General features: G+C 41.4%; 1 protein-coding gene across 1 annotated transcript in view; it reads right to left on the bottom strand.

The window, feature by feature from the left end:
* Positions 1-14,815, bottom strand: part of LOC308334571 (CREB-binding protein-like) — a gene marked incomplete at both ends in the record, with an annotated part of 61,494 nt that extends 46,679 nt beyond the window's left edge. The window contains one exon of the mRNA XM_080791371.1: positions 14,810-14,815. Coding sequence (XP_080647497.1) covers positions 14,810-14,815 — 6 coding nt within the window. The remainder of the gene's footprint in view (positions 1-14,809) is intronic.
* Between the last annotated feature and the right edge of the window lie 464 nt (positions 14,816-15,279).

The raw sequence follows: 15,279 nt of genomic DNA, 5'->3' as shown, positions 1-15,279 counted from the left end.
AAGCCTTTCTCCACTAGGGTTCTGACAATAGGCCATGTACAGTAATGGAGAATCTCTGCATCTCTGGGTCCGCAATGGGATTAAAAAGAAGCAGAAATTAATTACATTCCAAGTCATATGTGCCATAATCTCATTCAGGGAAGAGACTGTGACCCTGCATTTAAAGACCACCCTGAGTGCTTACTTCAAAATCAAGTGATTTGTACTAAACGTAATCTGACCATTTTGAATTTCCAAGGATCCAGCTATACATGAAGCACGATCCTCTTGACAAAATGAACGAGGAGCTTAATCAGACGCATTTCTCTCCTGTAGAGTGAAGCTCTCCAGGGTTGTTGGATGAGTGAACCGCGGGGCTCCCATAATGCTGCGGGAGATTACAATTTAAGTGCAGAAATGTTTTAAGATAAAGATAGTCCAGTGTGGGGGTGGAGTGTTCGCACGGCTGGAAGACCGACAGGGGATGTTAGCCACATGGCATCATTATGGAGTTAAAGACAAATTAATGTACATTTTGCATAATATTAATTACAACAGATGCCATATAGGCTCCCGCCATCACTGCAGTCAGTGCCTATAATACAAGCCTTCTGAAGATGTTAAAGTAGGCCTACAACGTTTGGCAGATACTTTTTATCACTGGAAGTGCAATGCACTCATTGCACTGTATCTATATGTCCCTGTTGGGGAGCCATGCCTTCATAGTTCATACTGTATGTGCATTCATTTTAGAAAATGCCACCTATAGCCTACTACACTGCTGTAATTCTCATCGACGAGAGCATTTTGGGAGAGAAAGTTTACTTTCACTCGAGGTAGAGGGGAGGTAGACGGAGGAGTCCCATCCTCCTCCCGCCCCCCATGGTGTTAAATTCTCATTAATGTTAATTTCACACTTGCCAGCCCAGGAGGCCATGCTGTCCTAAAAAAATGTGCGGAACAGACTCACATATGCACACATACACAGACACACATACACGTCCAGACATCAAAAGAACTGTTTGATAACGGCTTTCTATGGCCTATTTGCGGTAGCCGAGGCTGGGAAAGTGTTTGCCCTTATAAACTTTTAACCTCGTACATGTGGAGGTTCCCTCTGGTACTAAGCCGTTTATCGAGCAGGGGTCCTTATCAGTGCTGGAAAGTAACTAGTAGGCTACTTTTACTTTATTGGAGTATTTTCCAATTGTCTATACTTTTACTACTCCAGTACATCTCAGAATGTTGTGCTTTTAATTCACATTTATTATTTGAACCTTAGTTACTAGTTACTTTTAGATTACTAGTTAGATTTTGATTATTATTACAAACACACATAACCACTCCAGCCCCCTATACTTTGGCCATTTGAAAATAGCTGAGACAAGCTCACAATGCATTGCAATTTTCAAAATATGTATATACATCGGAAAAGTTGTGAAATGGGCCATTCTGCAGAATGACAAATTTTACTGGGTCATGACCGAAAGAATATAAGGTCGCTAATACAATCGGCCGAAATGAGTTTTCTTTGACGGGTCACGGGTGGCTAACATCTCCCTTAGAGATAAGGTGAGAAGTTCAGTTACGAGTACAGTCGCTGGAGCCAGTTTAGGTGGTTTAGGAGGACCCGACTACGGATAAGCAGTTGAAGATGGATGGATGGATGGATGGACTCATTTCACTTTTGGTACTTAAGTACATTTTGATGGCAATACTTTTGTGCTTTTACTCAAGTAAATTTTGTAAACCAAACTCCTTGTAACAGACTTTAAAAAAAATACACTGATGGAATCATACCTCTCAAATGTACTAAGTGCAAAAACGTAATGAAATAAATAAGAACTTTACCCATTTTTAATGAATAGAAAAAAATATCAATTCACTATTTTTGGATATGTATTACGTAAGCTACTGTAAGCCATTTACATTATTCATGCTTGTGGACATATAATTTACATTATAAGTGCATTTTTCTACAGTGGATATTTTTCAAGGGGTGAATTTCAGGTTATATATATTTTATGCGAGTGTGTGTGTGTGTGTGTGTGTGTGTGTGTGTGTGTGTGTGTGTGTGTGTGTGTGTGTCGCGAGGTGTCACTCACTGTGGTGATGGTGGTGGAATGAAAGAGGCCCTCTGCCACATTATTACTCTGCCACTTCCCTGCTCACTGATGCTCTCTCTCTCAGACTGTTTTTTCACACGTGCTTTTAGCAAAGACTCATATTTTGACAGCAAACCCCTGTGGCTGCGCCTGCTTTCTCCACTTGGTTGCCATGGACACTATACAAGGAATAAGTACTGGTACTCACTGGTGGAAAGTACATTTACGCAAGTACTGTAGACAACTCAAGTAGTACTTTTAATTTGCTTGAGTATGTCAATTTTCTTTTTTCTTCTACTAACAGTACTCCACGACGTCTCAGTCAAACGTTAGTTACAAGTTACCTCGCAGATTTGGATTATTAATCAAAACAACATTAACCACTTAAGCCCTATTTTATACTTTTATAGCTTGTGGATCTGCTATTTTTGCACAAGTTTGCCAAAAAGGGATACTATTTTGGCAATATTTTAATGCCAGTACGTTTGTACTACTTTTTAATCAAGTACAATTATGAATACAGTTATTTTACTTTTTACATTGTGGTATTGCTATACTTTTACTTAAGTATTTCTTCCGACAGTGCCTCTGAGCAGCGGCTCAACAGGGGAGGAGTCGTCTCCACGGGCATGACTTGTCAGAGCTGCACAACAAACAGATCGTTGCTGTCGGACAGAAACCCCTTATCTCCATATTCTAACCTGTTGTGGGCATTTAAATCAATGCCCTACTACTTGAGCATACTACTACTACACTACACTACACTACTACAACCTCACAAATGCATCAAAAGTCGCAGATCCACAAGTGAAGCATTTTGAGTTTTGACCTCGTCGATCTGCAACTTTTGTCCTTTTTAAAATTTGAATCCTGAAAAGTAACAGTTTTGGTACATACAGTATGACGTTTAGTTTCCTCCCGACACAGTCAGGCCAAAAAATATCTAAAAACATGAACCATTTTGGACATACTGTACAAGGTTTTCACCCGACAGCAACGAGGTGCATGCTGCCTCTCAATGGTGCCCAAAAGCTGAATAAAACTCTGCACTTCACAGTTCACACACGCTGTGAAAGGAATTGCCAACTTCCAAAAATTCAAATCTCTCCTCTTCTGGTTTCCATGTTTGACTAACATGCAAGGATTGGATGTAATGCAAGTGTATGCGGATGTAATTTAAGGACTTGAGATGCAGTCACCCACTTCCTCTCTTCTCCCGACTAGAGATGGGACAATATGAGCATTAAATGTCCCAATCAAAATATGCTTAAAACCTAAACATTTGTTAACCACTTGAATCCCCAGCATGCCTATTCTGCCGGGAACGTTCGGCAACAATAGCCAATCTACAAGCTCATAACGCGTTGTGAGCTTGTAGATTGGCAATTTTTGGTTAATTGATTTGTGTAGTGAAATGTGCTCTTTACAGGTCTGTGTTATCAAGTATAGAGCGTTTAAGTATACTGTAGTACTGAATTTTCAGATTTCAGCCTTAGCGATCCCACAATGATAATTCTTCCATGCATGTTAGTTCCATCGACCCAAGCTGGAACACAACCGTTTGATTTAAAACATCCTCTGAAAATGCACACGGGCTGCTGTACACGGCAGCAGAAAGCCCATCTGACTGCGCTAAGTGGTCAGTTGGGTGGGCTACGAACGCCTGTTGAAATGTTTAGGTGGGCCTTGATCTTAGACTTGTATAGGGCGGACTGCCCCGCCCCCAGCTATTCATTTCAATGGAAGTTGCTCACTGGTGTTTGAAGCACCCGGAAGAACGCTCTACTACTGAATTATTCTCCATTCTCCAAACTCCAAGAACGAGCACTCTGTGTTAAAACACAGCTGCTCGTTTTTTTGTACTTCGCCCGACTGCAGATCCAGCTTTGGCCAATAGGGTGGGGGGCTTAAATGTTCCCCAGCCACTCTGGAGGCCAGGCCCTTATCCACTTATTCCCAATAAAGGTTGAGAACCACTGATGTAGAGAGACGTGACAGTGGCCCGCCGTCAAGACAATGAGGTGCACCTGCTTCTGATTATTCCTCCTCCCACTCATGTCTTTGCAATTATAGATGTGGAAAGATGAAACTGTAAACCGAGAGTGCAAGCAACACGACGCCCAAGTATCCCAGTGCAGGTGTGGAGGCTATGCTCCTACAAAGGGAAGTTGACACCAATTAGAGTGGCATTTCCGCTAAGTGAAAGTCGGAGGCGCTCTGCTTCCAGCACTGCTTGCAGCTCAATCTTGCGTGTTTGGCAAATAATGTATCCATTATTGTTCCACTGGCATGGATATGATTGGAATGTATTGCATTTTACAGACATTTCCTGACAGGCAGGTGAAGCATTTGGGGCCTTTATTTCTTTATTTTTATATATTAGTAGTCAAACTGATATAATGACTTTTGCTAACCTTTCAAGAGCCACAGAATATTTGGCTAGAGCTTTTCAGCATGCAACCAGGTTTTATCTAAGCTCATCTCACTCAAGAATCGGCTAAGGGTGGCGCCATTTCCATGGCGTAAACACCATGGTAGGTACCCAGAGGTAAAATCTGCCATTACTACGCCATCAAGACAAAATCAACTGTAGTTCAACTGTAGACTAAAATTGGATATTTACTTTAGTCGACTAAAACTAAAATCTTTCAGACCTTACGTTTTAGACTATCAAAAGACATATGACTAAAACAAAAAATTCTATCAAAAACACTATATTGGACTACAGTGCTATTGCATTAGTTTCTTGAAGCTATAGTGCAAGAAAGTAAGTGTGATAAAAGGTATGATGGATATAATTTCAGGAAAGGATAAAGGGACCTATGGTTAGATTAACCATTATTAATGTCAGTCCAATGCGGTATACTCTAGGTCAACTGGTAGAGCTTGACAGTAACGCTAATAATACGATATGATATGGGTTCCATTCCACGTGTAGCTCAATAGCATAAGCAGGGTGGGTTTTAATTCCTACCAGGACCACCCATGCTGAAAAGAATATGCCCGCGTGATACTGTAAGGTGCTTTAGATAAAACTATCCATCGAATTTACACATAAGCTTGTTCATAAATGCTATTTTGCAGGCAGTTATGTGCAAAATTGCAGAGCAAATTACCAGAAAAAAAGGAATCTCGCCTGCTCTACTTACTGGGACACTATTACCGCTAGAGTCCAATTCAGATGTTGGTCTATATACTGTGTAGAATACCAAATGGCATACCGGTAAATTCAAAAAGCATAGATTATGGAAAATTATTGTGTATGTATTGAAAGTGATTAAATTCTAACGTGGGATAGAGCAGCCTCAGGGATGATCAACGTTATGGAAAATGTAGATTGATTTGTTCTTCAAAGATAGTTGGACTTCCATCATGATCCCACCTCTATCTTATACACACACACCCACATGCATACAAACATTGAATGCCATAAGAGAGCCTGTGGGGTGAGGATGATCAGTCAAGAAGATCCTGGGTTCAAGTCCAGGGCAAAACATCTCTGAAGATCTAGTTACTGTACATCACCAGTGCAGGGTACAAAGGTTTCTGCAAAGTGGATGGCCTCTGGGAAATTGCTTAGATGATTAGTATACGTAGTTATTGCGAACAAAGTGTTACTCAGCCATAACCATATACGGAGTCCCCAAAGCAGCTATACGTCCAAATATGGCGTGTGCTGCATCAATCACAAACAAATCACTCGTTAAAAACTTAACTTAAAATAACGTAACTTAAAAAAATAACTTAAAAAGAAATCTTTAAAAAAGCCAAATATGTACGAGCTGCGTTCGCTTCCCGCGTTTGCGCGTCTTACTGGTACCTATGAGGGCTATGCTGTGAAAAACACCTTTTCATGTAGGACAGATTTACTGAGGCAAGCTGGCCATAATGCATCGAGACAAGCAGCGCTGGATTCGTTTGATAAAAATTAGAGTAGGTAAATGAGATGAAAATCAGAAATCTAAAATTAAACTTGGCACAAATCTAGGAAAGAAATGGGTTTGTGCCACAGCTCAAGTGCCGTCTGATTCCCATTCTGAAGAAGAAGAAGAAAAAAAAGAAGCCATGCAATGATATACACAGTCAAGAGTTGTTCATATAACTCTGAGTGTAGACTGTGTAAAAGTGAGTCTGTGTAAAAGAGGCCTTGGATTGAAGGATCTCTGGCAATGCATACTTCAATGCTTTCTTCCTGCATTCCCCCATTGAATTTCCATGCATATTCTGACCCCGATTTCGGAGTTTGTAGCTATGATTAGGATTCCCAGAGGAAAAGCTTCAGATGCATTTTGCATTCAGCCAAGAAAACTCAGAATCCCCCCCCCCCCCCCCCCCCCTCTCTCTCTCTCTGTGCGCGTGCTCCACTGAGGCAGCAGCCATTCCTTTGGATGTAGAAATAGACATCTCAAGTATGCATATAATTGTAGTGGCTCAAATACCTCCTCTTGCCATGGGCTCAAAGTGATTAACCGTCTAAGACGGTTAACTGCTACACTTACTGCATATGTTCAACCTTATTTAATAACATTAACTATCATCTACTGTACAGTAGATGTGAAAAGGGAACAGTACAGTACTTCATTATTCATAATAATCTCAAAGTGCTACATCAGTACAATAACAGAACAATTTAAACCCAACAACACAAGCATGAACGTAGAACACAAACTTTAATTATGCAATAGTTTTTTTTGTCCCGTTTTGTATCATGGCTGTGTTTGCTGTGCATGCTGACTTTATGGATAAATAATATATATAGCATTACTCCATAACCTAAAAATGATATATGTATGTGTCATATCATCATACTTTAAATTGTAATTGTATGGATTAAAAATAATGGCCTTATGAAATATATAAAAATATCCTTAATCACCCATCTTCGTCTCACTCGCATACAAAGTGTATTGTTTGCTTTCAGAGTCATCATGTTTCTTCACAAGTTTCCTGGAGAGCGTTTGTGCTCCATTAACCATCACAGCATAGAGGTCAATTAAACTATAGCCCTTTCAGACTATAAAAAGACTTAGTGGGAATGTCCTTCATTGGGTTGTGATGAATGGCTGCACCCTGTGCCTCTCATTTCCCTCTGAAGGTCAATTATTTTCTCTAATATTATAGGCATAAATTAATTCATAATTCGTTTTTTTCCCCTCTATTTTTGCATCATTTTGTTCACAAAAGATCCCCCTGGATATAAAAAAAAAAGAACTTGATTTAGGCTGAGCTGACCCAAATCCGCATTACTATGTAGTGTATGTTGACAAAGACAGTGGTATTGTTCTCAGGAAGTTGGTTGATCCATTCGGAGAGTAATTTTCACTAGGGGTGGAAGAAAAGTTCCCTTTTTTTTCAAGTAAGTAGCAATACCACAATGTTGAAATGCTCCGTTACAAGTAAAAGTCTTGTATGCAAAGTTTTATTTGAGTTAACATACAAAATTGTGGACATAAAATATTCGTAAAAGTGCCCAATTATTCTGAATGTTCCAAGTTTTCAAAATCTCTCTCATGCCGTGCGATGAAATGATGCAATGTGTTGTTAGCTTGTAGATGATACAGCAAGTAAATGTACTCAGTTACTTTCACATCCCTGCATGAAGCAACTTATGCTTTATGCTTTCCTTTACACCAGCTCAAGTGTACCAAAACCCATGCATGCCACTGCCTGTTAAGTTTGTATTGAAGAATGATCAGCCGAGTATTCATCAGGCAGATAATTAGCGAGCTCATTAGGGATGGTACACGACTCTTGGCGAAGCCAAGCTTTTCTTACAGGCTGGTCAAGCACTTGAATGCCTGAAGCCAGGCAGCTGCAAGGAAAGAAACACACCCACACACACACACACACACACACACGGGAAAAAAAGGAGGAAAATAAATCAATACTATATTACCTCAATTAAACTTGCATAGCCGTTGGCCTCACTGTTCGGAGAGTAGCTACCCCCGACTGCAAGCGGCAACGGCAGCATATTAGGACCCTTGGTACACACGTCTTGCCGACTCAGGACATAAGCCACGTTATAATAATGAAGTGATTACATGATACATCAAATTGAGTGCGTTTGGCCTCATACCTACAATAACCTAAGCAGCAACAAGACGGGACTGATCCAAATAAAACACAACTGTGAGATATGTCATGAGATTCAACCGCACGCACACGCACACACACACACACACACACACACACACACACACACACACACACACACACACCCCAAGTCAACAAGAAGTTTCTTTACCACTTAAATAGTAGACGAGGGAGCATTGCTGTCCGCGGTGAGCTTGTAGATCTGCTATTTTTGTAGTAGTATTATGTGAAGTACCTATGTAAAGTATGTGAGTGCCCATTTATGAAGTATTGTGATACTTTGTAAATGTTATGTTAATTTATGATACGTTTATAATTATAATGCATTATAGACAAAGGACGTGATACAGAATGTACATGCTGCAATAATGTACTGTATCATGTAAGACAGTACAGTTTACTGCAAATTAAACTGCAGGGCTTCCAAAATGGTATGCCTCTTCCCCGCTCTATTATAACTATACTTTGACTTTCAGGAGCCAACACTTCCTTGTTTACTTCTATATGGACATAGGTAAGAAGGAAAGTGTCTCAGCGGATAGGATAATGTATTCATCCACCTCCACACGGCTGCCTGTGTTAGTGATTAAAATGACTGGGGTTCATGGAGCTCCAGCAGATTACATTTTGAAAGTAACCTCATTATCTTGGTTGTCTTGCTTGAGCATGAACTGAATTGCCCACCATCCCTGCTCGCCTATGGTGCCCTTGAGCAAGAGAATGAACCTCTAACTACTCCAGGGCACAGCACTTTGGACGACCCTGACCTCTGGCACTCTCTGATGCAATGCATATGTATAGAAGGTCAGAGTGTGTGTGTGTGTGTGTGTGTGTGTGTGTGTGTGTGTGTGTGTGTGTGTGTGTGTGTGTGTGAGAGAGAGCGAGAGAGAGAGAGGATTTGCTTAACCATTTAAGCACTTTATACTTTTACATACGACTAACAAATAGCCAGTCTACAAGCTTTGCGTTGTGAGCTTATAGATTAGTGGTTTTGCTATTGAAAAATTTCCCAAATTAGGACACCAGGTTAAGATACATTTTTTAATTAAATTGTAAAATGTAAATATTATCAAACAAATTAGACACATGAATTTTAAATCAGTGTGACCAGATGCAGGGACAAAAGGGGTATATCAAAAGCAGAAGCATGACCCCTCCCATCCCTTCCCTACCAGCAAATCAAACTAATCTACAAGCTCAAAGACAGCGTGCCACATTGCAACTTTTGTGGGCTTGTAGATCTGTGGCTCGTGTTGCGACTTGTGATATGGGCTTTTGACCTGAAACAGGCATAACACAAATAAAATGAATGACCAGAGGAGGGATATCAAAAGCAGAAGTACAGCCCCACCCCGCACAATGATGTGTGCATGTCAGACGATCATTCCTCCTTATTCCCTAATCCCTACACTGTGTTTGCACTGAGCAAGTACAAAACTCTAATTCCAAAACAAGCAAAAGGCAGATCTTAAATGCAGGTAATTGTAATAGCAGGTGATTAATCCATATAATTACAGAACAAACAGGCATTCTGGCTATGTAAAAAACATCCGTGGTAGATCTATTTTTCAAAATATATGTCCATTAGTGACGACTTTGGTCTAATTGTATTCTTCACCTGATAACTTTTCCATTTGACAATACTGGTCAACCTACAACGGAACATGATGAATGGCAACCTACTGTACTGTAACAATACACGTCGTAGAGACTGCTTTGCCTGGGAACAGGGTGGAAGTATTACTTTTTTAATTTGATTTATTGCATTTTACTCTGAGCATATGTGAGAACTAAAAGGATCCACACCTACACAGAACAACACCTGGCAACACATGCACCGACAAAGACACACATGCACTCACACATATAATTCATTTGTACACGCAACTCATATTAAACTCAAACAAACACCCACGCACATCAAACAGATGCCCACAAAATGGTTAAACAGAAATGTTTCACGTTTCACACCTCATAATCAGAAGTCAATCATTTATTTCATTGGGAGCTATTTAGCATAGAAGTAACTGCAAATGCAAAAAAAAAGAAGCAAAACTATATCCATCTGTGGGACACAAACAAGCAAGCTAGTTGTTCCCTATGGACTTCTCGTATACTGTATAGTGTATAGAGCAAAACTGCTGTGGCAGCACTTTTGCGCCAACGGTATAGACCAGGACCTAGGCTCTTCTTTTATGGTAAAACATCTTCCTCAACATATTCTCCCACTGTTATATGCTCACTTCAGCTATTGCTCGTCAGCAGGAGACTCTCTTGAGAGATAAGGAATGGGAGCCCTATAGAATGACAGTCAGTCAGCCCCGCAGGCATGAGAACGGAGTAGACAAGCTGACCAGTGGAGGAAAAAAAAAAGAGGAGAGAGAAAAAGTGGGCCAGGGCTAGACATAAACCGTGAATGCAGAAACTGTACTGGAGTGCCTCTCTCTCTCTCTCTCGGCACTGCCTTCCCTATAGCCCCTGATAGAGGGTGCCATGAGCTGTGAGCCCGAAACAAGCATATTAATATTTTAAAAAGGGCATCCGTGACTTTTGATGTGCGGACCTTTAATGCAAATGAGGTAGAAGACATGTGGTCCCACAAGAGACTGTAGTTCCTTTATTCTCTACACATTTTATATATTTCTTCGTAGCCTACATCAAAAATGAACTTTTCACACTCCCTTTGAGACCCCTGAACCGCAGAGAGTAGAGTCAAATGCCTCGCGCTCCTTAGCTACACACATACTGTACGTGTGTGAATGTACGTGATCGTTATAATTTAACATTCTGTGTGGTCTACTCTACACCCTCAGGGATAAAGAACCGAGAGAAATGTGTCGCTTGTGCACTTGAACGCCAGACCTCCAAAGTGAGAATTTGGGAGGATTTGGATCAGTGTTAAGTTACCGCCACGGGTTAACTTAAGGAAGTCATAAAAATCAGTGTCCATAGGGAAAGTAAAAGGTACTGACATTCATACCTTGTTGCACTGGCGGTGTCATACACCGAAAATAGCAGATCTACAAACCCACAACGCTTTGTGCTATGGCACATTGTGAGATTGTAGGTCTGCTATTTTCGGAGCACAACCCCGGTTTGTGTGTGTGTGCGCATGCATACAGTACTGTATGTAATTGCATGTGTTAGTATGCATGCGTGTGCATTTCTAAATTAAGTTACCATATAGGCACCTTCCAATGCACCCTTACTTTTAAATACAGATATATTACCTTCCATATGTTATTCTACTCATTTCCATAATTGTTCATTCTGGTTAGTAAAATTGCAGACAGTTTCTAAACGTCTTTCCAGATTAAAGGCAGATCCATCATCCGTACACCCCCTCCCAATGTTAGCTAACGGCTATGAAAAAATGTCGATCCAAGCCAAATGGATGACCGAAGACATAATGGGTCTAATGTGAATCAGGTGTACTTCAAGACATTCATTTAGCTCAACATTCTTCTGTGGTTCACTGACTTCAGCCGGTCCCTGGCCTCTAGACAGGACCGCCAAAGAATCTATTTACAGGCTGTTCTAACCGCAACTTTTTCTCACCACTGCATGGACCCACAAAAAAGATATACCGGTATACGTTCTGGAAGCCCAGTCATGCATAAACATGAGTCCTCGAAACTGTTGGCTCATTTGCACCTATTGTCAAAGGTTGTGACGACTAGAGGGAGAGGGAAAAAAAGACTGATTCTATGGTGTTGACCCGTGCACTTGTACAACACCTGGCCTCCAGCTAAGAATGTCAAATAATGGAAATGTCAGTGTGGACAAAAGCCACTGATGTAAATGTGCTCTTTTCAGGATTGGCTCACAGGTGGGGCATGGTCTACTTAGGGAAAACTCCCCCTACTTCTCCAATTGGATTTTATGACTTATATTTATTTACTTAAACAAATGAATAAGTTCATAATTATGTCAACTAGCCTACCGGTATGTGAATAATATATTGGCCTATAGAATAGGCCTATATGGTTTCCAAACTTTTTGGCTCGAGACCCAAAAGAGAAATGTGATGTCTCTCTGGGAGAGACCCTATATTGAAGCCAAACTAAGCTCACAACTCGGCGCGATGTGTTATGAGCTTGTAGATCTGCTATGTTCACTATTTACGTCTATTTAAATCCAACGCTTCACCACTTCTTCGCCAGCATATGAACGGTTCTAGGTTGCTATATGCGACGGACACAACCGGAAGTGTACCGTCTCCATCTGCCTCAATGTGAAAAGATGTACAACAATACATTAATATAAGGAGATCCACATCAACCATGACCATATATGGAGTTCCAGGTTCACCATTAGGAGTGCATGAAGTAGAACTGATGAGGAATCTACTCCTCAGAGAAGAGACCACCAACATAGAAGGTGGAATACTCAACCCACTAAGCATCTCCATCATAAATGGTGAATGATTAATGTATATACTTCATGCAAAGCGCACGCGCACACACACACACGCGCACACACACACACACACACACACACACACACACACACACACACACACACACACACACACACACACACACACACACACACACACACACACACACACACACACACACACACACACACACACACACACACACACACACACACACACACACACACACACACACACACACATCGGGAACAATTAGACCCTAATTGCTTTTGAACCCCTAATTATTAGGGGTTCAAAGCAGGGGGGCAGTCAGATTTTTTGTGAAGCCACTAAGGAAATGAAAGTTCATATAATGGCCTCTTGTGGCGCTGTCATTGGGCTCAAAAAAATAGCCCCATAGAAGTCCATGTATTTGGGCCCAACTTCACCTAGACTGTATTACCTTAATAAACATGGTCATGAATACTTTTTGCTTTCAGTCACTAGTTTAAAGTCTCATTTCTAATGTCATAATATTCTTTTTGGAAAATTATGGCCCCATTTATAAAAAAAAATGACCATAAAGTTGCGCATGTTCTGAGGGGCGTGGCTACCGTTACAGTCTATGAACGGGATCTCCCACCCACTCGAGTCAAAATAAAAACCAACGAAGAAGAAGAGGGGAAGTCCTACCTCGTTGTCTGGGCCCAAACGGATCTAGGAAGATGGCGACTTCCATTGCAAGGACTGACAGGCTTCATTTTACGTTCATGTTAGACGCTTTGTCCATATTTTTTACAGTCTATGGTTCAAAGTCTTGCTCAAGGACACCTCGACACCAACTCTGGGGGAGCCCGGGATCGAACTGGGAACCTTGCGGTCCCCTGAGCCACTGCCGCCTATTTACAAATGCCTGGAATTAAATCTTTCACCTCCATTAATTGCAACCATTCGAAATACCGTGCATTCCTTTCTGTGGCACGAACCAAAAAAAAGCCTCTTCAAAGAAGTAGAAATTAGAGAAGCCTCCCGAGCTGGCTCCTCACCACCGCAAATGGCTATTAACTCCAAGTGAAAAAACAGCCCAAGGATAATAATTGCAGGTATTGAATCACAGCTCCCAATATACAAAGACAATGTGACCCGTGCAGACTATGCTACCTCCCTATTAATTCCTTTTCAGTGTTTGTTTTGGGTCGATGCTTAATTCCAGAGTGGCAGTGAGTCGTGAACTGAGCTTAGAGCCTTAGATCATCAACACGGAATAGGCTACTTTATATGCTGGCTCCTGCTATGGATTATTTTAACCACTTTCAACCTGCCGTCCGTCCCTATTTCGTCCATAAAATAATACATATTGCACTTTACATCTGAAACCAATCTCAACGTGTACAGTACAGCACAACAACATGGGGGGTAGCGTTATTATTATTATTATTAGAAAGGAAAGTCTTTAGTATTTTCTTGAAAGCATCAACAGACAATCTCATTCTGCCAATATCGGCCACAGCTAATGGGTTAGGTTCTGCCAGGTCTCTCTCTCACACACTCGCGGCCTATTCATAGTCTGGTTTTTCGGTGGTGAGGTGACCACCCCCCCGGTGGTGAGCTGACCACCGGAGCTGAAATAACGTTGAGCAGTGGCGAGTAAAAACAGAGAGACGATGGTTTGCTCTTCACCGCGGCTTGTGACGTCATGTTGTAGTTCGGTGGTCACCTCACCACCGAAAATCCAGACTATGAATGAGCCTACACGTGCACGCATGCACACACACGTGTGCACACACACACACACACACACACACACACGTCTACCTTAAGTATCCCAACTCAATTCAAGTCTTATATTAGATAACTCTCAGGCCGAGACGAGACCCAACTTACTCCCGCACAGGGGGGAAAAAGCCCTTATCCCTTATTTTAAGATAGGAACATGTACTGTCATCTTCCCATGGTAGGGGGAAATACGGATATCTGTCAAAGTCGTGGACGTGGACAGAATGTTTCCTGGTATCCAGATGGCCAGTCAAGAGAATCTCTCACGATGTACCCTGAGGAGTGACAATGACATGCTGAGACAGGCTGTACCAGCATCGCTGGGGAAGGCCAGTGAAGCATCTGAAAAGGTCCTGTTCTCAATGAATTGCCTTGGATACTATAGACTCTTGGTTACAGACTAAAAAGAAAAAGAAATCTCTCCCATTTCTTGCCTTCAGCATTCTTGGAGCACAGGAATATTTCACACACTGACCCTCATGCTGCTTGGTATTGCATGCGTGCAATGCTGGTTATCGAATTGAATGTTAAAGCCTAATTTATCCTTCACCGGTGCAGTCATACAACAAAGCATACATTAGGCTTTGTTCTGCAGCCGTACTTGTTAAGTCACTCTGGATGAGAGAGTCAGCTGAATGCTTGAAATGTAAATGTAAAAATGTGCCATATTCGGCCGAGGTTCATGAAGGACATTGAAGGCTGGCAGTAGAGCTGTGGAAAAGGCTGAATATATTCCACCACTGTGGCATTGTGCTCTGCCGTCTATGAAAACCTATACCGGTCACCAATTAGCCAGTGCTTCATAATATGCATGCATAGAAAGCTTGCATTGGCTGGGTTCTTCGTCCGTCTTCTTACTAATTCCACCCATGCCTTCTGGGAGTTCTTCTTACTAATGACCCGTAATGTGATTTTTGGTGAATGTACTTTATATAGACATTCTTG

The sequence above is a fragment of the Protomyctophum bolini genome (assembly GCF_963924005.1).
Source record: "Protomyctophum bolini genome assembly, chromosome: 19".
NCBI lineage: Eukaryota > Metazoa > Chordata > Actinopteri > Myctophiformes > Myctophidae > Protomyctophum > Protomyctophum bolini.
This window is presented reverse-complemented; position numbering and strand designations above follow the sequence as displayed.